Source organism: Hippoglossus stenolepis, chromosome 18, assembly GCF_022539355.2.
Source record: "Hippoglossus stenolepis isolate QCI-W04-F060 chromosome 18, HSTE1.2, whole genome shotgun sequence".
Taxonomy (NCBI): Eukaryota; Metazoa; Chordata; class Actinopteri; order Pleuronectiformes; family Pleuronectidae; genus Hippoglossus; species Hippoglossus stenolepis.
Genome location: NC_061500.1, coordinates 15550718 through 15576844, shown reverse-complemented (window position 1 = coordinate 15576844; position 26127 = coordinate 15550718). Strand labels below are relative to the sequence as shown.

At 40.2% G+C, this 26127-nt stretch overlaps 1 protein-coding gene across 28 annotated transcripts in view; it reads left to right on the top strand.

Moving 5' to 3' along the window:
* The window catches only part of LOC118098152 (formin-binding protein 1), a 62032-nt gene that overhangs the window by 12717 nt on the left and 23188 nt on the right, over positions 1–26127 (top strand). For 17 of the 28 annotated variants that reach the window (XM_035141660.2, XM_035141672.2, XM_035141671.1 and 14 more), the window contains exons 2-7: positions 4998–5113; positions 9977–10033; positions 11038–11185; positions 19025–19087; positions 20947–21051; positions 24568–24582. In XM_035141660.2, coding sequence (XP_034997551.1) covers positions 4998–5113; positions 9977–10033; positions 11038–11185; positions 19025–19087; positions 20947–21051; positions 24568–24582 — 504 coding nt within the window. Of the gene's footprint in view, positions 1–2774; positions 3128–3794; positions 3919–4997; positions 5114–9976; positions 10034–11037; positions 11186–19024; positions 19088–20946; positions 21052–24567; positions 24583–26127 lie in introns of those variants that run through there. The other 11 variants (XM_035141662.1, XM_035141686.1, XM_035141667.2 and 8 more) reach the window with 4 other exon arrangements.

Sequence of the window (26127 nt, the reverse complement as noted above, 5' to 3'; positions counted from 1 at the left end):
TTTGTGGTCAAGCATCACTATATATCTGAGAGTGAAAATTACACAGAATGTTACAATACTTGTGTATTTTATTGTCCCCATCATATTAGATTAGCTATAAATGAATGGAAAGTTAAGTATTTAATACAATTTTATATAAGAAAGAATATCTTGATAATAGTCTGAAGACTTACTATATAAAACAAGAACTGAATTTACATTGGTCAACATAGGATAGTGTGTGTAGTAATATACATTTATAACAGCCAGGAACAATCTATTAGAATTAGGCTGTACAGTTGTACTAACTCTTAAATCAGACTGATATCCAGCCTCCCAGCTGTGATATAAATATTAAAGGTGTATTCCTGAAGATAGATCATTTGATTCCCTCATGCTTTGGTAAGAAATCTAAATCAAGGTGGGAATGGCATACTCTGTCTCTACCGGTACATATACTTTGTAAAGAGGTAACTAGTGAATGTAGACACACTGAATGCTGGACTATGCAGAACATACATTTGATATAATGGAAATCCCCCAAATTAAACATCAAACAGTTTTTATACTTTATGCTATTGATTATATATTTAGTTGTTGTACTTATCAGCTTACTTGCTGACAGTATTTCTTGATCTCAGTATTTGGTCACCATCAGGAATCCGATGAATTGAATAGCAGCAGCAGGTCTGTTATTTAGGTGCAGGAAAACCACCATTCATTGTATTACACACTTAATTATTTGTTGTTCTTCTCTTTGTGTTCTCCTTTTTATGCAGGCGTCAATATTTTATTGTATGTTTTTTACCAGAGACTGCAGATGAAAACTAGCCTGCATTGCTAGATATGGCAGATTCACATGTTGGACTTCAGTGCGCATGTTAATTAATGCACACAGACCATTTTAAATAAATCAAAATAAATATAATGACCATTCATTGATTATTAACTGTAGCTGTTGTGGGGCAAAGATGACCAAGACATGGAAATCCTATGAGACCATGTCCGTCTGCTCCAGTCTCATCTCTGTCTTGTTCTATTCCATCAGTGTTAAACAGAGAGAAAAGAGAAACCCCCTGTTGTAGGGATAGAGGTCAATCGGCCCTATACTATGTCTGTGATCTGAAATGGTAGCTAAATAATGTGCATTAGTTCAGATTAACCGGCAGTCCAATACATTAAACCTGCACCATAATCCCCATCAGCAGTTGGGAAGGGTTGGAGGTCAGGAGGCTGATCCCTAAACAAACGTGTATTTGTGTTTCTTTTTAACAGCACATGAGCAACCTATAGTCATGTTCACTAACTGTTAGGTGTCTCCTTTGTTCTCAGTTTGAGCCTGCTTCCCATTTCCTGGATCGTAACAAATATTTGGCTAAGTAGTTGTATTTATTTTCCTTCATGTTCTACCACAATAGTACACGCATCACAGTGAGTGGGATTGTGTCCTGAAATAACAAGCAGAGTGGGGTTGGTCCGTCCCCTGATGGGATCCCCCGCTTATTCCCTCCTGCAGAAACAAGGTCAGGTGTCAGGAGGCCCCAGATGACAGAGTGGAAGTAAGAGCAGGAGCAGGAATTATTAGTCTTTGGTAACAGGCCCATAAGGAGGGGGCTCACAAAAAATTCATGTGGAGGTTTGACTTTTTGAGTAACTACTCTTTAGCCAGGCACCATATCATTTGCATGCAGTGCACACATGTTAACATGAGAAATTGGAAAAGGGATTCATTTTCACACTTTTTTAAATCGATATTTTTATAAAAGAGAATAGTCACATCTGTCCTTGGCATCCTGCCAAGAGACATTAAATCAATGGAAAATATTTTTTATCCATATAGCTCTCTGTGCTTATAGTTATCAAGATCATGGCACATTTAGAAATGTTGAAAATCTGCATCATAACATTTAAATAGAATTCATTTTTTATTTTTTTATTTCTATATATTTGAATCTCTCATCATCACTCTCAGAATTTCAGACTAGCATTTGTGTTTTACAGGGCTGCAATTTATTATTTTCAGTAAAACGCCATATCTCGCAATGTAAAAAAAAAAATCCTGGATGCTCCCCTGATCCTGTTGCGCTACCAAAATACTTCCTTCATTGGCCCACGTCCCATCTTACACCAAGTTTCATGGTAATCTGTGTACTTATTTTTGGGGTGAAAACAAATATCAATATTGCTGCCTACCAATCTGTCAGTTGGCCAATTTCTTCATTTCTGAAGTTTGTAGCTTTTGTCCTCTCTGTCTTGAATTCCAACCATTTACTTATAGATTTGTTATAGATTGATCTGCTCTCAAAATGTATAAACTGTCTGGGGAAAGGTCCTTTACAAGCTGGAGTGGCTCAGACGAGACGACTTTTCTGTGTCTGACACAGTTTTGTCTTCTCTGATATATCCCTCCCTCTGATTCATCATTTATTAATCTGCTCGCTCTCTTGTTGCTGGGGAACATATCTGTGTGATGGATTTTCCATTTCCCTTTGTCCCATCTGACATTAGCAAAGATTCTTGAGCTCTGTGACTCATCAAGTTGCAGATCATAACCTCAATGGTGTTGTCTTATTTCATAAATATATATATATACTTTGTTTATCACATTTGAAATACAACAGAGGCAGCAACAGAGTTCATGAGGCCCCTGCAGCGTAGGCTACCTCCCCCCCTCCAAATCTAATCCCCTCCCATGTAATCCCGCCTCTTCTGTCCTTTCAAGCCCCCCTCTCTGTTTTTCTGCTCTCTCCCTTACTGTCCTCCTCTCCCATCCCACTTATTCCACCTTACGCCTGATGGAGCATTAAGCCTGAATGCTGTGGGCAGCCGCGGCCTCAGATTCAGAGTGGTGTGTGTGTGAGAGTGAAGCTGTGCTGCATCGGTTCCTCCCTTGCTCTCCTCTTCCTTCTTCCAGACATTTGGGAAAATACTCTGTACAGTTTCTTTGTTAGCTAGTGGGAGAGGGGTCAGCGGACATTGTTCCCAACCCACTCTCACTAAACCACACTTGCTCCAATTTGGATACCTGGGAAATGTGGATGCCTTTGTTGTGGAAGAAGACGAGTTGGATGGACTTTTACTAGATTTGGAGATTCCAACAGGGTCCACATCCCACACACTGGATAAGATGGTGCCCCTGCAAAAAAGGGTAATCTGAGTTATGTGCGCGGAGGAGCGTGTGTGTGTGTGTCAGGGGAGGATTTCATGTGCATGATGTGGCTGCAGTGACGTTATTGTGCATTTTCCTCTGGTGATTATGAAGCAAATGCTGTTTGATGACTTTAATTGGCACATGGGGTCTGAGCATGCTCCTGAGAATTAAAGGGGAAGAGGTGCTTGTTGAAGAAGCGAGCAAAAACAAGAAATTGATGTTCGATGGCAGAGAAACAGAAAAGCAACAACAAAGAGGTGAAGGAGGTGCCTGTGTATTTCAGTAAAATGTCTTAATTGTTTGCTTTTATCTCGTCATTCTACTGTTGAGTGGCTTGTTGATGAGTGATTGCTCATTGAAACTGACTAACAATGCAGACTGGGACCCCCCTCCCCACTCAAAGCACTCCCTATTGTTTCCTTGAGTGCTTCATTTGGAAGTTGTGAATACAGTTTCAAAAGATGTTCAAGAGATCTTACGCTTCATATGTCGACAATGCAACAGTTTATTTTATGACTTTTTTGTCTGCTCTTATTTTAACCCACCCCTGAAAAAGACATAGTTACACATTAAGTGCTGCAGTACTGTGAAGGCTATCTCACACTTTTCTTTGCCACAACCACTTCCTGCGTACGAAAGCAATTGCAGATGTGACAGAGAACATTTCATGGTTTGCTCAGAGAATCAGTCGAAACCAGCTTCGAGTGTCGTGCTAGAAGAACTATTAGCTCAGGAAGAATACAGACATGGTAGAAGAAAGGATGGGGGACTGTTGGAGCCACACCAAGGTCGTTCTGTTTTTTGGTTCATCTCTATAAATTATACCTACACTGTCGTAAGAAGAGTGTTAAAAGTAACCATATGATTGTCAGTAAATCTCAGCTCTGTGTGTGCTTGTGTGGTAATAGATATTCCAGGTGAAACGCTGTCTTTTTTTCTGAACTGATGAAATTCAAAACATGACCTCAGCCAACTAGTTGTGCATTTTTTCCTCACATGTCATGAGCAGATCGTGAATAATGAGTTCAGCCTGAACAGCTGTATTTGGTTATCAGAAGTGTAGACTCTTAGTGTCTGTCTTTAGGCCCTTCAGTGTCTCCCACAGAATTAGATTCTACTTGTGCTGATCGATGGAGCAGGGGGATATTCCAAAATACCCATTTTGTTTGTGCATCTTCTAATGTAATACCAGAGAATGCCTTCTTCTAGGACCTTCTCTGTAGAGGATATGCAATGTCTGTAGACACTTCTCCCAATAGAAGAACACATCTTTTGTGGATGGTGGTGCTCTCTTGGACCGATGAAAATATATAAATGAAAAATGAAAAAATGGGTCATTCAATTTCAGGTCTTCTTTGGCAGACCTCACAACAGATTAGGAAACTCCGTTGTCACAAACGTTTTTTTATAGTCATCACATCTCCAGTGGACAGGGTCATTCATGGGACAGACTCGCAACAGTTGAAGGTGTTAAATATCTGAACTGCAGCCAAGAGAGTGGGCCAGATGCTTTCGTCTGTTCTGTGACTGAGAATAAACCCACTGACTGACATATGTGTACATGCCTGACTAGTTTGGTTGAGAGGAGTCCGACGAACAATATTTCTACAACAAATGAGGCACAAAGCTGGAGTTTAACTTTCAGACTCAATTATTAAGAATCTCAAATACTCAATTACCACGATTAATCGTATTTGATGTGTATTGGAATTAACTACTTGCAATAGGTCATACAATGCAATGCAACATCCTCATCAAGTTGATTCAATCTTTTGATATGGTCTTTCCTAAATGTAAATGATGATTAATGCCACCTCCCTTGTACTTGAATGATTTAATCATTACATCGTCTTCTTCTTTGCTACAGGATCAGTTTGACAACTTGGAGAAGCACACACAGTGGGGGATCGAATTTGTGGAGAAGTACACCAAATTTGTCAAGGAGAGATCAGAGATCGAAACCAACTATGCAAAACAAATTAGGTAAGTGCTCAAGCTGATGCCTGATATTTTGGGTTTGCGTCGCAGTGTAGTTATATCGACTATTTCACATCCAGATGGCTTAGTTAAGAACCCCCCCCTCTCTACGGCAGAATCTGACCTACTGAAGTGTCCTTGAAACAAGAGACAGGATCCTCGGCAGCTCATTATGTAGCTGACCGTGACCTCTGACCTCCCTCTGGAGGAGGAAACTGAAACGGGAATTCCCATATGGAGCGTTGTGTCTTAAGACTTATAATATTATTCAAATAAGTATCACTGTTGTTGCTCTGCAGTGAAACAGAATTGATTTTCGCAAGTGTAGAGGATGATTAACAAGCAGAGGAGGATGTCTGCTTCCTCTTCCCTCCTTCTCTCTTTTGGTTTTATAAGAATCTCTCCGTCTACCTCTCTTGTGTGTGCGTGCTGTCTGTTGTTGTCGCTGGATTCTGCCTCAGACAAGAGGAAGTCAGCTTGTGGGGGGATGGGGTGGAGCTTGTGTTACCATGGAGACTAGAAGGTATCAGCATTTTCAACCCCAGGTTTGACCCAGATTTCTTTTTTCCCCTATCCAACCACAAGTGTCGGCCCCGCCCCCTTCAGCTCACTCCACGCACACACACACACACTCTGTTTTTTATGGGAAGTGATGTGAGCGAGGATCCATCCCTTCAGGCCTCCTGCATCCCGACACAGCGGGAGATACCCACAAATCCACAATCCTTATCTTTAAAGAGGCCACTACAATATGGCTAATGCTCTAAGTATTGACCCCCCAACCCCCCCATTTCATAGTGACTAGCCAATACCAATCAAGCATTCCCACTGTAACTGATCCTCTACAGACCCCACAAGTCCGCTTTTTGAGAATTAAGTCAGCTTGAGATAAGAGGACTAGCTGACTATGTTTACATGCAAGCATTACCCTCATAACCCTGCACCCATTAACTTTTTACAATTAATGACAGTCACATATCTGAGAGAAATATACGTACGTTCTTACAGATGCTGTTTTATATTTGTGGATATTCCTTAAAGATATTATACGTAACAATTCTTCATTAAAATGTCTGAAAACATGGACAGAAACTTGCATCATCCAAAATATTTCCAACAATGTTCAAGCCTAGAGAAATTGCCAATTTTATTCAAGGTATTGGAACGTTTCACTTTAGTTGCCTTATAATTGCATCATATCCACTTTTCCCTTGACTTTGCACGTCTCAGTCAACTTCCGGGGCAAACAACGTTTGACAAACAAATTTTTAAAAGGTCAGCTGTTTTCCTTAAACTGGATCCCGATTATTCATTGCCGTTTGAGGTGCGTTCTGTTGCTGAAGCTCTCCCATTAAAGTGCAAATGCACAGAGGACCCAAGAACAATTTATTAAAAGCTCCAGAGATCCCACGCTGCTTCATGATTAATAAGTTACATATTGTCCATTTCATTTATCCTTTAATTTTGTTTCTTTTTTGTTTTTCTATTTGCTTGGATTTGTTCACATCTGGACATTTTTGATAATGAAATCCTAAATACTTTCCTTTAAAGCCGACTAATTCGTTGTTTGGACAAATAAAAAACATCCTCGCAGATTTACACTTGCACTTGAACACATGTAGACAACTCATGATGTAATTGGTCAGCATCTGTCGACAGTATGTCTGACAAAAGGACAGAGATGGACTCATCTTGCCATGGAAGGTTGGCTTTTATTGAACTTCAGGCCCCACAGATGGTGCGGATGTTTTCAGTTGCTGTGATTACACACAGGGCCGGCTGTCAAACTGGGTCTGTTATCTAGCAGACACACACACAAAGCCCTTCCAGAATGTCGACATTTGTACACTTGTCAGAAGAGGCTAAAATAAGGAAATTAGGACGTGCAGGCAGGATATCGTGAGTCAGAAGGTTTTCCTGTGTTTCTAGCACACTATAAGTCTTTGTTGTTGTGCAACTTGGCCAACTAATTATCCCCTTTAATCGATTCATGTTCCAATAAACTAATGGAATTGGCGCTTTTGATGTAGTCGTCTGTTCTCTCATCTGTGTAGTTGGGGAGATTTTGATGTCTCTTTCTTCTATTTAAGTGACAATAGAACTTTTCACGATCAATATCCTAACATAAAAAAATGTATGAGTAATCGATATTTTTTACTGAGGGGTGCATTCTGTGTACTGGTACATTTACCCCTACCATCCACTCTACTCCGGAGTTTTTCAAGCGCCTAAAAGTCTTTAATCTGAAAACTCTGCGGCTGTATTCTAGTCTGGATGGGCAAAAAGGAGATGTATGGAAACTGTAAAGCAGTTCCCCGCATTTGCTTCCTGATTTGTTCTCATCAGTCATGACACAACTATCAGTGGTGAAGGCAAAACGTTGTTAACACCTACTGTTCCAACTCATCGTTGGTCCAAGAAATTGAACCGCCCATTTCCTGTAACTAAGCAAGTAACTGCAGAGTAGACAATCTGCTTCCTGTTTGCACCTGCCTGTGTATGCGAGTGGTCACGTGATATACATTTTCATGCTTGTTAGTATGGATTCGGATTATTACTGATGCAGAGCTAAAACACTGGTATGGATGGAGATCATAAAACACTGTTTTAAAACCAAATGTATCAGTCTGAATATAGCTATAAGCTACTGGCCCTGATGCTCACTGGCAAAATGTATACATTTTAGTTATTTAACTAAGTTAGTTGATTTACAGAATAGTAATCAGCTGCTGTTTTGATAAATGATTAGCGCTTTAGGTAATTTTTCAAGAACAGAAGCCAAACATGTTGTGGTTCTAGCTTCTCCCTCGGGCACATTTGATGCTTTTTATTATTCACACAATTGCAAAGAAAGTTTTTAACATTAAGAAATAGTCCACATTCTTTGCCAATTTTATGGCATCTATCCTTTCTATCACCACAGCAACTCCACACTGCCCTAATCCATAGATAATCCTCTTCTCTTGCATCGGTGTAAACATGCACAATGCTTCAGTCTAGTCATTGCAGGGCAATGTACTAATGCCTCCTCCTCCTCCTCTTCCTCCTCCTCCGCCTCCTCCCCCAAATTCCAGTCTGGAATAATCCATAACACAGTTAGAATAAGGCCCTGCTAACAAAAGACACGGTGAGGATGAAGAAAAAACAAGTCTGGGGTTATATGATCTAAATATGTATGGACATTTTCTTCCAGTAGGTTTTAAGTAAGATTCATACTGAATCATTTACCAGAAAGAGACACACACACATTGGCACAGACATAACCTCATGACACACATGCACCAAGATACACTTAATCCCAGTCAAGTGCAAACTGCCACTGTAATTTGAAAATCCCATAAATCCATAGTTACGGTCAGCAGCCTTATACAATCTGACAGTTGACATCTGACTGCGAGTGAATGAATGAGTGAGTGGGAACCAGGGCTATAATTAGAGATGGGCTCAGAAGGACAACGAGAGAGATAGACAGATAGATCTGCCTAGCAACAGTGCAAACACCACCAGGGAGGAGGAGGAGGAGGAGAGGTATGGGGGGGTGTGGGCAGAGAGAGCTGGATGGAGGAGGGCAGACACACATTACACGTCTTTTTTTCTGCTTTTTTTTTTAAAGATATGCATTATTTATTTCAGCAGCAATTAAGCATGGCTCTCTGACAAGTTGTACATGCTGAGACATTTACATTCCGTCAGTGAGTAAAGTGCTATAATCTCACAACAAGGGCAACTAGCTCCCACCATCGCCAGATCCCTTTTTCGAAATGGGTTTACCAGGCTTCTGATGATAAACTAACGTGTCGACAGCCCAACGTCAAGCAAGTAGAACAGCAGAAGATACTCTCTTTAAGCTCTGGCCAATGAGTGAAATATGCTCCAATTTTCAGTCTTGTTTAGCTTCTTACTCTGTCAGGTTCTCTTTTCCTCTGGACACCGTCCTCTTCAGTTTCTTCCGTGGCTCTGCCATAATATCCACACTAAGAATGGCAATCTAGTTGTACTACTAATAGCTAGCTATTAGCTGCTAGCTCTGGCTCTGCTTGTTGGTGTGTGACATATTCATTCTTCCTGTTATGAGTTTGTGTTCTGTTAAAATTATTTTTAAGCTGTTTTAAGATATAATAACTACCCAGTGTTGCTTTACGATTTTTTACAAAATTTCACGACTTTTATTAGAGTTTGTCTAAACATTAATTTCTTATAAGCTCTGGACAGACTTAAAATCAGTGGTTTGTCTTGTTTGTGTCTGTCGTTTTTTGTTTGTACTTTTCATTTCAAATTGACAACAGTGCTCTTTAATTACTCAAAGGATCCTGAAGGATCAAGTACACAATGTGCACCCAAATCAGTCTGAGCAGAGTGCTTATTATTATGTTCTGCTGACATACACTGTCATGATCAAACAAATGTGACATGATCAATTGTAGCCTGACAAACAACACAACCAAGTGGAGAACAGGACATTGAAAGCATCACCGCTTCACCTCCAGCCAGCATAGTGACACCATACATGTCGCTTTTCCTTCTCCTCCTCCTCAAGCCGCATTCATCTCATGCCACTGACACACAGCCGGAGTCAAAACAAGGGCAATGGCTGCATGAGAAAAGCATACTTGTTTCTGGTGACTGGGTTTGCATGAATACTCCTGGGGGCGATGATTTATGACCCTAAGAGAGGATGGCAATGTAGTAGCAGGAGCAGAAAGCACTCTGCCGGATTGAATGGTGTTCTGGATGATCCTTTGGCAGTTTCTTAAGGGCCGTGTCAGGGAAATATAATGGGAATGGTGCATTTCCCATCTGCAGACTGGGCTCTTAGGAGCGATCGACAGAAAGAAATGTCTGACAATGCTGAACTCTTTGTCCTCACAGGAATTTATCAAAGAAGTATCAACCCAAGAAGAACTCACGAGAAGAGGAGGAGAGCAAGTGAGTCACAGGATACCACACAACATGAAAAACAGATACTCGCATATCTGTCTGTTATATATAAACTACAATCACCCAAAAAGTGCCTGAAAGGTGCTGATTTTATATACACATACACAGCATAAGTGATTATTAAACAAAAGAAATTCCAGATTTATTGATAATCAAAAAAGTCACTGCTTTCAGCTATTCAGTTCTGTGATTGGATACTACTACATTGCCCAATGTTTTCTATGTGTAATTGCCTGAGAAATAAATTAAAGTAATTTGAACAAACACAAAACAAATTATAACAAATTTGCAACTAAATTTAATATATAGACCTAAATAATCAGGAGTAGAGCCCCCTGGGCAGTTTGCTCCATTGGTAATCTAGTGTTGTTACACTCTTCAACTAAGGAAGTTTTTTACACCTCAGATTTTGTATGGATTAGTTAAATGAGACATAACTTGGTAATTAGTCGGTATAGCTGTGTATTTAGCAGACATATGAGAGTTGTATTGACAAACTAATTTCTCTCCAGAAAGCAAGTTTTTCAAGCATGTTTCTTTAAGATCACAAATCTGTTCCAAACCAATTCTTAACTATTTCTCAGTTAATATATTGGCAACTTTACAGTCATATCTCAGGAGGTAGAGTGGTTCAGACAAGACACTGAACACCAAATCGCCTCTGACGACTCTGCCAGCAGTGTATGATTAATAATGGCTTATATTTGTATAGCGCCTTTAACAGGACCCAAGGACGCTTTACATGTCTGTGAGGACAAAACAGTAGAGAAAAGTAAAAAGTAACAAGACAAATACAGAACAGGATAGAATTTAGCAGCAGATGATTGATCTATGATAGACTTACCATTTCTGAGCAAAGTTGCACTATGTCAGACAAGTTGTGCACATAGATGCATCGTGTAAGCTTTGAGTGGTCATCAAGACCAGAAAAGAACTCTGTAAATACAGACCATTTACCATTTCTTCTAACATGCTCTCCTGTGTCTCACCAGGTTCACCTTCTGTCGAGCCTTCCTGACAACACTTAATGAGTTAAATGACTATGCAGGTCAACACGAAGTCATATCGGAGAACTTAACATCTCAAATCATCACCGAGCTGTCACGTTACCTGCAGGAGCTCAAGTCTGAGAGAAAAGCGGTAAGACATCTTTGTTTATAATATCTCTACTACCATATTAAGTTTAGACAGCAGAATAGGGTAAAATAAAACAGACACAGTGGTGTTGAAGAAATTAAGTAACCCATTCCCTCTAATCCCTCTATTCTCTCTCAACTGAGGTCACTGCTGAGTAAATATAGATTCACCCAAAGGCTCGCCAGAAGTAGAGAACGTGACTGAGTGAATCCTTTTTATGGAACAAAGTCATCGTCTCTCTCATTACGGCCCTATTTCTCTTTTTAAAAGCCCGCTTGTAAAAATATTGTCTCACCACATGCTATTCTTAAATGTTGAAGTCACTTTCCTCCTCGCCATTAGAAAGTGATTTGGAAGAGAGATGGACCTGCACGGTCCACGGTTCATAGATAACAGTGTGGTGCTCACAAAATGAGAGAGGGCCACTCAGCTGGAAAAAAGTACTCTCTGAAAAATCTGTCATGGACTCTTGTGTCACAGAAGTCCAGCTGAGGGAACTGGAGTGGAAAACCAAAACCAGAGGGCACACAGCAAAGTGACCTTTTACAAAAACGTTTTTTCAAATACGAGTTTATGTTCATGTGCACAGCTGTTGACGCATCAGTGTTGCACTCCGTAAACACAGGAAACCCTTGGTCACATTATAAGTGATCAGTTTTAAATTTTAGGTTCAGCTTTGGTTGCACCAAACACAGAGAAAAGGGGACTTTCCAACACTTCTGAAGGGGAATCATCCATTAGTCAAGGCCTGTTATGTTCTTTTGCCTTTAGTTTAGCTTGGCTTGGTTCAGCCTTTGGATAACAGCAGTCTCTGTCTACTGTCCAGATTTGGCTCTTGTCACAGAGGGTCACTGGACAGACCCCTGCTGCCCCGCGGCTGCAGGATGTCACACTGACACCCCTCTTCCTCTTCATTTCTCTGGTCATTTCCTCTTCTTTTCCTCTGTTCCATGTATCCATATCACAGTTTCTCTTTCTCCCCTCTGTCCTTCTCTTTATGTCCTCACAGTGTCTCCTTCACAAACTTAGTGGCCCTTGTTTTCTCAGTGCTCTGTGCATCTTTTAGATATGGTGAATAGCTTGTCATGTGTCTTAACTAAAGAAGCACACAACAGTGTTTCTTCAGTTAGACAGTGCAGGGGGGGGGGGGGTTCCCTTCAAAGCATGATCCCATAACTTACAGTATATTGTGCGAACAGAGGATTCTTTCATTTTATTGCATTGGGCAAATGGTTTCTCAGACATATTCAGAATAGTGTCCTTGTTGGGTAAATTCAGCTTTTATTTTTTCTAGTTTTTTTCCCCCCCATAAAATCACCCGCGGCCACAATAAGCTCATGAATGATGAACAACAATCCTCTTCAGAGCCGGACCAATAAGGATTTTTGGGGGATGATGCCAATATTGATATTAGTGGGTATACATATTTCAGACACCAATGTATCAGCAAATATTTTTTAATAAAAATCATTGGCAATGATTCCTAAGATGTCATTATCAAGCCCTTATGACAAAGAAATGCAATTGATGCTTGATATTTTACAATTTAACCATAAAGCTTATTACAAATAACTATAAAAAAAGAAATACATATACAACCAAAAATATAGAACTTGAATTAAGAAAATTAATTTTTATAAACTTTTCATATTAGCACATGTATATCTGCAAACATACAGTAAACGCTGATACTGAAATGTCTGTGGAAGGCTCATATCGGTCGGTCAGGCTCCACCTTGGTGAAGGCTTCAGAGAAGAACAGCAAACCCTAGTTACAAAGAAAAAGGCTTTCATCAAAACAGGTCTTTATATGTGAATATATATTTTCTACAAAAACATTTAGGGTTCAGAACAGTACAAATTGTACACTTTTGGTGCCATTCTTCACCAGATCTCCTGCTTCATCTTTTTATTTATTTTATTTCATTGCATATCAGTCTATAATAACAATGCTTTAGAAATGCTGAAAGGTTATCATAAACCAGTCAAGCCTCATGACTTCCCCAAGCTTCCTTTCATCATTTTCTCTGGTTTCATTTACATAAATTTGTAGGCACCACTCAATGTGTTTTTCTGTTGTAGCTTTTTGATTTGTGTCTGTCAGACACAGCTATGCGGGCAAAACCCAGACAGTGGGATTAGAAGAGGACCAGGGTCTCCTGGGTTTACAGTGCGCTTACTGGACAGGTACGGCCCACTCTACAAATCCAGACGGAGAACAAAATAATAATACCTCATTAGTTTCCCTGGTGGGGTTTTGTAACTCTCCCCACCTCCCTGTGCTGTTTCCCCCGAGTGAACCTCTCGCTGAGCTCAGCTTGGGGTGGCAGAGGAGGTGAAGCCAAGAATGTTGTCTTAAAGGATTTTATTTCAGGTCAAATATACTTGTTTTTACTGAAGTGGACGGTTGTTTTATAAGAGAGACTATACTTGATTTAATGTGTTACGCAAATATATTTTAGTATAGAAAAACAGATTCATGATAACATCAAAAACTTACTTTCTCATATGCCGTGCATTGCATGTTTATGCTGTACTTAATATTATAATAGGTAAGCATTAAGAGCAGGCAAGGTTAATATGGGATGAAGAGCCTAAGTCTCACTGGACTGTGATTGTGCTGAGGAGTCACAATAAGGTGTTCGGTCAGTATGCTGCTGTGCACGAGGACAGATCAACACCGTTAAAGCGATAAAATGTAAGATTTGCCTTCTGCTATAATCGGGTGTTTGCAGTCCGAGCCCCCCCACATGCACACATGGGCATTCACACTTTCATGCTCACAAACCTTTTCGGATTTGGTTGTAAACATTCACTGCATTCAGCCCAGATCAGTACGGTAGCATACAATCTTACACAGCAAGCAAGGAGCCGACACAGTTATCAATGTCCGAGCATGATGTGTATCAAATCACATTGAATCGTTCGGCTAAAACCTCTATTGGAATGGGTTCACCTGGCCTCTGATGATAAACTAGTGAGTCAACAATGTCAGGCAAGCAGAACAGCACGAGATAAAGCAAACAAAGCAAAAGCTGTGATTTACTACTTATAACAACAACACTTTTAGCTCTCACCAACAAGTGAAATATGCTCAGATATTCACTCTTGGTCAGTTTCTTACTTGGCCACTTTCTCTTTTTCTCGTATTTGTCTTCGGTGGCTCTGCCATGACGTCCACACTGAGAATTGCAAGCTAGTTGTCTCTTATAACTAGCTCTGGCTCTGGTTGTTGGTGTGTGACGTATGCCGTAAAGCAGGTCGTTATGTTCCAGCACGGTACCCCAGAGTTACATGGTGCAGTTCCAGGCGTCCAGGGCGCGCTGTGGTAATGACAGATATGCCGTCCTCCCTATTATCAGTTTATGTAATGTCAGAATGATTTTGAAGCTGCTATCCTAAAAACGACGTAGTGTTGCTTTAAACACTCTGCACCACCTCCCAAGATGTAACACATGTAATGCTTGTAACATTTATGAAAGTCAATACATAATATTAACTGTGTGTATCAACATGTGTTAATGGAAGAGTCCACTCGAGCGTTAGTTCTGTGTGTATCCGTTCTCAGCCACAGTAGCACATGATGATATCTTTTCTTGCTGGGAGGGAACTTCTATCTTTGTTATCCTGCTGTAATGTGACATGTGCAACCAGCCTGAACCAGCCCAACTCTCATTCTGCCACCCTGGCTGAGAAAATAAAGCAAAGCATTTAGGGTAAAGTCAGCTAAGCCCCATAACACCCTGTAAAACTACTTTTTTTCACTGGGTGGGTTTGGCAGAGGATGCTGTCCTCATTTGTCTCCTGAGAGGCAGAGAAGAGCGATGCAAGCACTCTGTTAGAACAACGTGTCTCCCCGGGGTGGCCTCATATGCCTTCTTCTTTCTGTTGAGTGGAAAGACAAATAGGAAGCTGAGAGGGAGAACTGATCACTGGATCCTCACATAGTCACTGAAACAACTTTAGTAAAGTATGAATAAAGAAACATCACGTAATCGTCTAAACATGAGGAGAAAAATCTCAGTGGAGCTTTCATGAGTTTTCATTGTCTCAAGATCTAGTTTGACTCGTGGCCATTTCTAGTACCTAATGATTATGTGAGTTGACATCTGCACAGGACTTCAGGTGCACATTCCTACAAACTAAGTCAGTTGGAGTTGGAGTTCTCCCACAAGTAAAGTGTAAAAGTGTTTGTTCCTCTCTTGTTTTTTTCTCTCACCTCACGTCTCTGTTTTGCCCAAAGTGTGTTGCATATTTTTGGAATGAACAGCTTGTGAATCCCTTAGGGTTTACGTCACACTCCAGAGCAAGTCTGTCCCACTTCAGCTCAGTCTGGTACAAGGACGACTCTGGAAAATAGGAAGGCAAATAAGGTAGAGAGCAGATAGACTCTGCAGAAGACACTGAACGACACACCACTCGGAAAAGTGGTTTATTTCCTATCTTTAGCGGGGTCTTTCAGTTTAAGAGCAGGACTTATTGATTTCATGTTCAGATTTGGTCCTGCTTTCACTCTGTTCATGTACTCTCTTATGGAATTCTTAAAGAAGTAAAGCTCACAAGCTAACAAGTCTGCCAAAATTCCCCTATTTGAGTGCGAGCGCAGAGTTTTGAGGGAAAGCATTACAAAATCTGAGCTCTTGAAAGAGATAAGAAAGAACACCAAAAATTATTTAGTGACATCTGACTCTATAAAGTCCCTGTATTTCATTACTTCAAATAATACTACACCTATGTTTTCATTCTTGCATGCCTTTGTTCTGTTTCAAGGGTTGTTGTGCATTGGTTATAACTACAGGGGTGAGCTTGAAAAATTCCTTTGTCTATGACGATGTAGTCATAACACAGAGAGCAGGCCTGCTTCATGTTATTAAGTAAATATAAAATCTGCTCTCTCTGATATAATGTGTTTTATTTACTTTTATTACAGTTACTATATTGATAATACCTCTTCTGGCTCTTGGATTTATTTTCCCTCACCCTGTCTTTTCAATGCCATCGGGGTGTGAGAGGGAGAGTGGCAGCGTCAGGTCACCGACCTGTTGAAGTGGCCCAGATGTCCCTGGCAGTTCCAGCAGTCACACGCTGTTACTGAGAAGGATGAGTGGAAGAAAGACGGGGTGTGTCGTTTCTCTCTCTTGTGCTGAGCCAAGTGAATTTAAATATTTAGGGAGGTCAGTGCTGCAGAACATCAGCCGAAATGACAGCATGCATTTACCTGCATCCCTGAGAGTGAATGAGCCCTGCTTGTTTTGGTTTGGTCAGAGCAAACACTGATGTGGTCAGTAGATCTTCATCCTATACGACAGATCTGAACCTGACGGACGTGTTTGGGTTGAGTGTCCACGTAGTTTGTTTATCTTCATAGTGATTGAAGGTTTGTTGATGCAGACAGCCCGAGATGCTGGATATTGCTCAGAAATGTTGTTATGGAGACAAATATTTGGTCAGAAGAATGCTTCACAGTAACAATGAAGTCACCCAGTCTGGTGAGTGTGTGGTGAGAAGGCTTTATGGCATCTTCCCTGCATCTTATCATCATTACTACATTTTTAGATTTAGTCATTGAAAAGATTGTCCCTATCTAACAGGAATTTGAAGGTCTGGGTCTTCAAAAAAATGAAGTACTTGATCATACATTGGTTTGACAGCACAACCATCACCTGCGCCACAATGTCCCTGTTTTCTGTCTGAGCTTAAGTACTTCCTCTGAAACACTGGAGCACTTCCTTATTTTCTATCAGCTTCCCTCGAAACTTTGGGAAATGAGAAGTGCAACATGCCTGAGGTAAACTATGCCATGTTCTCACCAACTCCTCTTATGTCCAGCATTGTTCAGGTAACATTTCACTTTAGGCCTCCTGAATTAGTTTTAATTTCACATCTCTGTGTATGCGTTTTTCGGCAGAATACTGAGGACTTCCTTGTGCGGTCCAAAATACAGCTTTCTGTTCTTTATAATGGTTCTTTATAAGGGCTCGGGGCCGTTGTTCATCGATATTCAGCTCAGCCACAGGCCCTTGCTTCCGCAGACTGCGTAACCAAGGGAACATTCATTGATATTCAGGTCTCTATGTCATTTTCTTTTGAATCTGATTCTTTTTAGACTTTTTTATCAGATTAACTCGACCACAGGTAACAAAGACATTATTTTGCATTCAGTACAAGTAATCACAAATTGATTTAAACCTACAAAGGGTTAGAATTAGTCTGTGTTTGAACGTCCAGGCGATCTGGCTGTGAGCCACACAGAGGGACTGTAGAGTGATGTGCTCTGCCTCTGGGCCAAGTCCTCTGCTCTCCTGGAGGGAGATAAGCCAAGTGAGGCCTGTTACAAAAACACAGGCCTGTGTGTGTATGTCTTTTTTGGTCAACAACTGCCACCTAGCTGTGTCCGATATGACACATTTTGCATATTCCAGAATCCACTGTGGCCTGTCTGTCTGTTTTTCATGGTGTTGTGTTTACTGTAAGCTTCTTGTTTCGTGTCCAGTCACCTAGTTCATTTCTCAGTTTCTTTTTCTACTTTCCTACTTTCTCATCAAACAGTTTTCACTGTCTTGTCCTGAATATTTTCTGCCCCTATTGCCATACATATAGGGACCCATAGCTTAAATCCAATGTTTGTTGAGAGGCAGACATTTGCCAAAACATGAATCTATCAGCAGTCAGAACAAGTATGTTCTTAATGATGCCAACATGATCACAATGGCAGTGCTAACATCCTGATGTTAAGTAAGAATAATGTTGACCATGCTTACCATTTACATAAAAACAAAGTACACCAGAGGCTCCTGTAGTAGTTGATAAGAATGGAAAAACACTATATGGATACAGTGCATTATATAGATAATGCGTATAGATGCATTTATTAGACAATTCAAATTTTGATCGAATGATTGCTCTGGAGGAAAAGTCAGGGGATCACCAACAGTTGATGAGACATTTCATTCAAAACCACAAATGCCACCTCATAGTGGCCTTTCAGAGAAAAAGTTGGGGGGAACTCCCAAACTGCCATCTATAGAAATATGACTGCTCTTTGGACTGAAGCCATTATGTGCATGTATTTTTTGTATTAACCATTTTTGACTGTGATGTGTTTGCCAAATTCCCCCTCAGGGACATTACAAACTAAATATACAAACCCTTTCTCGGTTTAAATATTCCTTGTAAGGAATTGCATAGATTTCATGGTTACATGTACTGATTTTATGAAATCCCTGTGTATCTTGAATGTTTGCAGCAACCCAAGCCATTGGCTTCATGCTCTTTTACAGGAGATGAGATGTTATAGCTACATAAAACAGCATCTCTTCTGTGTGTCTAACTGGTCCCTTGCTCATCATTGTTACTTGATCTCCAGTATTTTTAACTTTTTTAAAGAAGCTGAGTGGAGTTTCCACTCAGCTTCCTCATTCAGTAGGTTTTTATTAATGGTGCTAAAATGTGTGTTACTGTTAGACACACAGTGTTTCTGCACCTGCGTTGAACTGTTGGGATAAAATGTGGTTGCTCTTTAATCAAATAGACTTATAGCCATCTGCTGGAGCTTGAACAAATCTCTGGGCGTTAATCCTGTGGTTTATGCCATCATAATTTGTAATGTAGTCACAGTATAGTATCTATTTGAATTTGCCCTACTTTCTCAGTTCACATTAATACTTCCCTGTCACAGTGGGAGTAATATGCATGGTGTTTAATGGTATGGTTGAGGCCTGCATTCCCAGTGCTTTTATTTTATTATCCTGACTAGGTGAAGGTCAAGTTCACCTGCTTTCAAATCCCTGAAGCTTGTGAAGAGTGTGATAATATTTCTATTTTCTCCATCTCTTCTTACAGCACTTCCACGATGGGCGTAAGGCACAGCAGCACGTTGAGAGCTCATGGAAACAGCTGGAATCGGTGAGTGTGTTTATGTGTAGTACACAGTATCACCATGGTTACAAGTTGCTCCGGAAACACATCAAGTCAAAACTCGAAACTAACTTAGTGACATCTGTCTGCAGTTTACTGTATCAATAAAGTCATAAAGTGCAACTTCATGTATAGTGTTAACACTTGAATCACTTAAAACCATGAATGGGAACACAAACTCATTCCTGACATAAAATGTAGTATACCATGTATTGAAAAAACATTTTATATATATGCTTTCATTTGCTATTCATTAGTCAAATTATACATCAAATACATCAAGGCCCACCACTGCAGAATATAAGTATAAAAACACAGTATATGCAACTGTGCAGAGATGGTCCAATGACCTTACTCGCTCGAGGCCCTTTTTTCATGCAGTTATCAACAGCCTTACAATCAGTCATGAACATCAGCAGCATGTAATACAAAAGCACATGCTACAATAGAAAGCAAGGGAGGAGTCTTGTCTCTATAAAATATATTATCCTCTTAAATTGAGGGAGGACTGTATGAAAGCATATTGCATTCACTTGAGAGAAAAAAAGCATCTGCTGTTTTTTTTAGTTACTCAGAATGTTATCTCTGAATTCTGAGTAAAGTCATCATGAGAAAAAGATTCAGCTTGTTTTCTGAATGAATCAGATAACTTACCTCACGTGATGTCTAATTTAGTCAAGTTTAGGAGAGATGAATCAAATATCCTGCCTGTGTAGTTTGAACTAGTTTTATTTTGGTTTGGGTTTGAGACATTCAGAGATACATGTGCCATTAAGAAATGTGGATGGCATTGTTAATCATTTGTTGGCTTTACACAGGCACCTCAGGACTTTGGGATTGTTCAGACGGAAAGTACAAAGATTTTGATCTATGTCGCTAATTCAGAAAAATGTTTTTTTCTCAAGTGAATGTAGTACACTTCTGAAGAACTGTCTGTAAAAGAAAAAACAAAACAAAACAGAGGGCTGTGTACAGAGCCCTGAGGGACCTCATGATCTGTCCTCAAACTCAGTGATTCATTTCTTTTGCTTGAAACTGAGACATAGTAGACTTTTATATGACTAACAGGCACTACAGATGAAATAATACAATTTGAATAAGATTATAATGACTATTAGGTAATGTGTTATGACATAATGTATCTGTGTCATCTGCTGCCTGGATGACACACTGATAATGCTAAGAATGTATGCAGAAGATGACTCAGTGTCCCTTAATATCAGTTGTGTCAGTTTTATTAAATCAGTTGTAGACCAAACTTTGTTAGAATGTTAAACATCATTGTTTACTACTGCTCTACCACTAAAACTAGATAAGAGCAGGTCCAGGAGTGTCTATGTTATTTATTTTAGTTTAAGAGCTAAAAGTGAGATTGCACAGAACCACCACCACCACCTCTTATCTCTGCCTGGCCCCTTTGGTTGGAGAGAGAGAGAGTGTGAGAGAGATGCATAACCCGCCTTGTCCTGCAACTTCTCTGCGAGTTCAATGATCCCATTGTGTGTGTGTGCGAGGCCGATAGGCATGGTTCAGAGTGCACGCTGGCCCAACAAACACTGATTGTTCAGTTCGAGGGGTCGAAAGAGGGTTGGATGAATGCTTGTTTTTCTGCACACAAATGACCACTATGAGCATTTGTTTAATCTGCAGGCTGCAGACTCTGACAGACCCAAAGGCTGTCTCAGTGACATAAACTAATCTCAGTCACACACAATGCTGGGCCTGAAATGTATATGACGTATGTGTACATGTTATGACGTCTATTAATATGCTTATTTAAAAAGGTCAAGCTACTCATTCAATATCTATGATCATATTAATTTTGGTTTTCCTTTTTTTCCCGTCAGTGTAAAAGACGGTTTGAGAGAGACTGCAAAGAGGCAGACAGAGCACAGCAATACTTTGAGAGGATGGATGCTGACATTAACGTGACTAAGGCTGACGTGGAAAAGGTATGTGTCATCTCGTGCAGCAGACACCAATCACACAAGCTTGTCCCATCTCCTCCATGCTTAAAACACAGCTTCCCCTTTTGATTGCCTGGCCTTCTTCACTCTCCCAAAGAGCACCCTCACCGACCCATTCATTGTTTTTCTTTTGCATTTATTGCCCCCTTTCCCCCCTGATTCCACTGAGCTTGAAAAGACAGTAAAGACTGAGTGACCATGTGTAAAGGCCCTGTGTGTAAAAGCTGGCATTGTCTCAGTGGCGCAGTGATCTGCTGCTAAAACAAAGCTGATCGTGGCACCGGGTCCTCATTATCACTGTAGTGCAGCCACCAAAACACTCTGCTTAGCAACAGACAGGAAGAGACTGTGTGTCCATGGCAGTGCTTGTGTGTGGTTGTGTGTTTATGTGGATATGTATTATACATATACAGAGCTGGCTTTCCTCTCTCTCTCTTTCTCAGGGACACATTTAAACTTGTACTTGGGTGATTTTGTGATGATACGTCTTCTATGATAAATCAACACATGTAGCAAACATCCAACTCTTAGGACTTGTACACCAGAGCCCCTAGGGCCCGTAGCTGATGTCATTTCCTGTTGTCATAACCAATTAAATGAGCCCTTAAAGCCTCAGCCCTTAACCCACACAGCTCCCACGCCCGCAAGGCATCATGGGTCAGCAGCGCGTGCTCCTGCTGCTTCATCAGCTGTTGGAGCAGAGCTGCAGCTCAGAGTCGACACAGTTCAGACCCGATTATTATGCAAATACAGGTTGGAATAAAGAGTCTTTCTGCGCTGAGCCAGAGAGCTACAGTGGGCTCAGGCTAACACTGAACTCAACTGGAAAGACCCGGCACAACAAGAGCTGTGTTGTTTCTGATTACAGTTGTTCCATTTATTGAAGCATGAAAGACTCATACATTACACAGAATTCTGGTAGAGGAAGAGAAACAAATCTGCATTTTTTTCGCTTTTCATTTACTCATTACTCACTATCACTGTTTGTGTAAAGTGATTATGTAAACAACTCCGTAATATAAGATCAGATAAGACTTTATTTTCCTGATGGGAATTTGTCTTGGACATATACAGTATCTGCTTATGTACATACATTCAATCGCTGTCACCTGTACACATACACTCACATAGCACACATACTGTTATCAACCAACACATTGCAAACTGCCCATTGTATTACTCGTACTTTTAACGGCAAAATGTGCATTAATTGCATTTCTGCTGACAGTGTCTGTTAAGTTTTCAGTTTTGGGTTAAGGATGAAAAACAGCCAGTGTTTTCCATAGAATTGATTCAGTCTGTAGCGTTTGTGCACATGCACACACATGCAGTTCAATGTCACATACAGCAGAGCCCAAATGACAGGAATACAGACTTTAGAGTTAAAAAGGAATTCTGGCATGTGAGAGAGCTGAACTTAATGCCACTCGTGGGTACGTACACAGCTGCAGCTGAAACTATGAGGTCTGACTATCGGCGTGTAAGTTAAAAACTTTATGGGCGCAAGAGTGCGAGAGGGTGAGACCAAGCAAAGGCAAATATCGCTGCAGCCAGCTCTACAAGTAATGAACCAGAGCAAAACACTAACTAAGAGATCTTTTATATTTTTATAAGTGTAAATATTTTTGGCTCATTATGAAACTGTGGTGGAACAAATTAAAACATGGCGGCCAACAGAATAGATCATTAATGGTAAACTGTCAAATCCAAGAAAGATCAAATTAAAAAACCACATAATCCCTTTTAAACGTCCAGATTTTAGTTTTTTATTTCTTTCTTTGTTATTTAAAGGAATATTGTGGCATGTTCACCCAGGTCTTACCCTCATTGTAGTTGCCAATCTGACCACTGGTTTAAAATAGTTTTGCATTCCTTCATTGTAGAGAAGTATAGTTGAAAAGAACAGACACAGAGATAAACCATTTCATGTGCTGAAGTGAAAACTAAGTGTTTCTTTTCTTGAGAAGTTTCCAAATCTCTAAAGCGGAGGTGATAAGTTATGAGCCATAATTAGAGGCAGTGACAGTAAAATGCACCGCAATTTCTTCTTAAGGTTTGACCAGCATAGTGATGATAGTAAATGTGATGCTCAATTTCTCCCTTTCAGATAAGCCTCACTTTTAAAAAAAAAAAATTTGCTGCTACAAATGATAGAGGTGATAAAATGTCAAATATTAGCTCTCTCATTTGTTATTCCTCTCTGTGTGGGTGTTTCGACTGACCTCAGCTCACTTTTTCGCCTACTCACATTTCCGTTGTTCAAAAATGAAGAGCTTATAATAGAAATGACTGAATTCCCTCATATCAGTCACTGTGGAGAAAGATTGGATTAGGGTACAACACATTAAAAAAAAAGTATTCTCTTACGTGTGTTTTTCTGACAGGTACCCAATTTGTGTACAATTTCCATTGTTTTATCTGTAGCATCAATTCTATCAACTTTAATTTTATAACTGGAATCTTGAAAAAGTGTGTGAATGTGCAGATGGATGAAAAAGTGTGTGAGTTTGTCGTGTTTGTGTTTTCTGTACATCTTCAGTGAGCCATCATTGGAACATCATGTTCAGATTAAAGCAGCGTTAATGGTCAAGTGCCCACTTTATTTTGATGTAATAAGTAAATTTGGTCATAAAACTAAGCCGCAGGACAGAACTATGTCTCAGTGTGTTTTTACTTTGCGTAGTCATATTCCTGGGTATCTATCCCCAGATAGGATGAAATGTAACAACTTTTTTGACTACCTTTGGTCATAGTTTAAGCCTCTGGGTATAAGTAGGTCTGGAACGGGAAGGACAGATGCATGATGGGAGAAGAAAGAAAGAGCAGAAACATGAATATTTGGCATATTTGTGTGTGGTATTGTGCAGCTAAAGGCCCCAATAGAATTTAATAAGCTACAAATAAAGTAATTATATTATTCTACTTCCTCAACAAATTTACTTGTCGCTTACAATTAGCAAGAAACGGCCAATAAAGATATGTTCTGACAAGCTAAGTTCCAGGAGTTTAACATTGTGTAATGTGATGTCTCCCACTAATGCAGAAGAGCTGCTGTTTGTCGAGCTGAGGTATTGTGGTTTTCTGCTCAGCTGGAGCAAACCTCTAACTGTTCCCTCTTCTCTTCTGGCAAACTAAATCCTATAATTTGGGGTTTGGAGTCACTGACCAGATATCCACAACAGCCTGCTCCAGTTTTCTGAGGAACCCCTGGCCCTCACACACACACACACTCACAAACTTCCCAACTGTGACGATCCCGTCATATAGCAATTAAGAAATAACATTGTAATGCATTTCTAGAAGCGTAACAGAGTGTTTTGTAACCAGTGTTTTTTGCTGCTACTGCGTTTGTGTACTGTGATACCAGCTTCCCCTTCTGACTCATGATAGGCCTGGTGGTCTAGGAAGTGCATCTATGGCAACTTCTTGTTTAGCTGTAAACGGCTAACAAACTTTTTTTTCTTTATGTGTGTGTGTGTTATTTTGTGCTATGCCTTGAAGCGAAGTTCACTCAAGGTAGGTCAAGCGGACAGAGAGTCTTTTATATCTGTGGGATCGCACACTGTCTCTACAATACAGCCTCAACCAGATATCACTGTTAACACAGCCCTGTCCTGTCTGCCCGTGATCAGTGGCTTGCCTCTTTGTCTTCTGCTGAACACTGTGTCACCCTGAGGTTTATATGTGTGGTGGAAAATGAAATGAGCGAAAACGATGACAGATGTTGTGTAAGCCGTCAAATTTCAAACCAACTTTCATTCTGATTTTCTCTGTGTGTTCCATTCTCAGTTTTGTTCCTAGATTGGTTGGTATGTTGGTAGGTAGGTGGGGAGATTGATAGATTGGCACATAGGTAGGTAGATAGGTAGGTAGACTGATAAGTTGGTAGGTAGATAGGTAGATTCGTAGGTACACAGGTAGGTAGGTTGGTAGAGAGGTATTTATATATATATATATATATATATATATATAAAAAGATCGATATAAAGGTAGATAGGTAGTTAGATTGGTAGGTAGGTAGATAGAGTGGTAAATGGGTAGTTTGGTAGGTAGATTGTTAGAGAGATAGGTGGATTGTTAGATAGATAGGTAGATTGTTAGATAGATAGGTAGATTGTTAGATAGATAGGTAGATTGTTAGATAGATAGGTAGATTGTTAGATAGATAGGTGGATTGTTAGATAGATAGGTGGATTGTTAGTTGGTGTGTGTGTAACAGCATAGCAGTAACAAATGACAACAGGATGTGATGCGGCTTGTTTTGTGGGTTCGTCATCCGCCAGGTTACCATAGCAACGTTTCTTTAATCTCATAATTTCTCAACACAACACATTCACTTTGCATGCATCTACACCAGTAAAGCACATTTCCATTGTTGCATGCTCACATAGATTTAAAACAGCTGTACTTTCACATGTGCTTTTTAGCTCTCCCCTGGATTCCTATTTTTTTGCAAACTGTGACTATCATTTTCCACTAAGGTATTATCTGTCATCCTTCATGTGCCGGATATAATGCACCTTTGTGTCTGACGTCCTCCTTTTCTTCTACTATATCATCTATAACGAACCCATATGTGTGTGAGTGTTAGAGTTAGGATGAAGTCCTTTAAATGATTCCCCTTCAGGACTGGGGCAGATCAGGGTCATGTTCCGTCTACTGTCCCGCACAGTTATGTGGCTCCAGTTATTTTTCCATCTGCATTCAACCGACTGAATGTTGATTGCAATCACAGGTTCATAAGGTGACTCTTTGTTACAGATAGACCAATGAAACCAAGATTTATGTGTGGAAAGGCCTTAGATCCAATGGAAAGAGGAAACAGATATGAGTACTTAGCTGCACAATCACACACATACACACAATGCACATACACAGACACATGCTGTCTAGCTGAGATAATCTCATCTCCATCTGTTAGCCATGGATCTGGAATAGGCTGCTCCCGCTGCGTTTCTGACTGCCCGCTACCCTTCTTAAGACGGAACTAGCTTAAAATAATCAACATTATCAATGGTAAAGAAAGGCTAGACTGGGCGGGCAATGGAAATCCAAATCCCT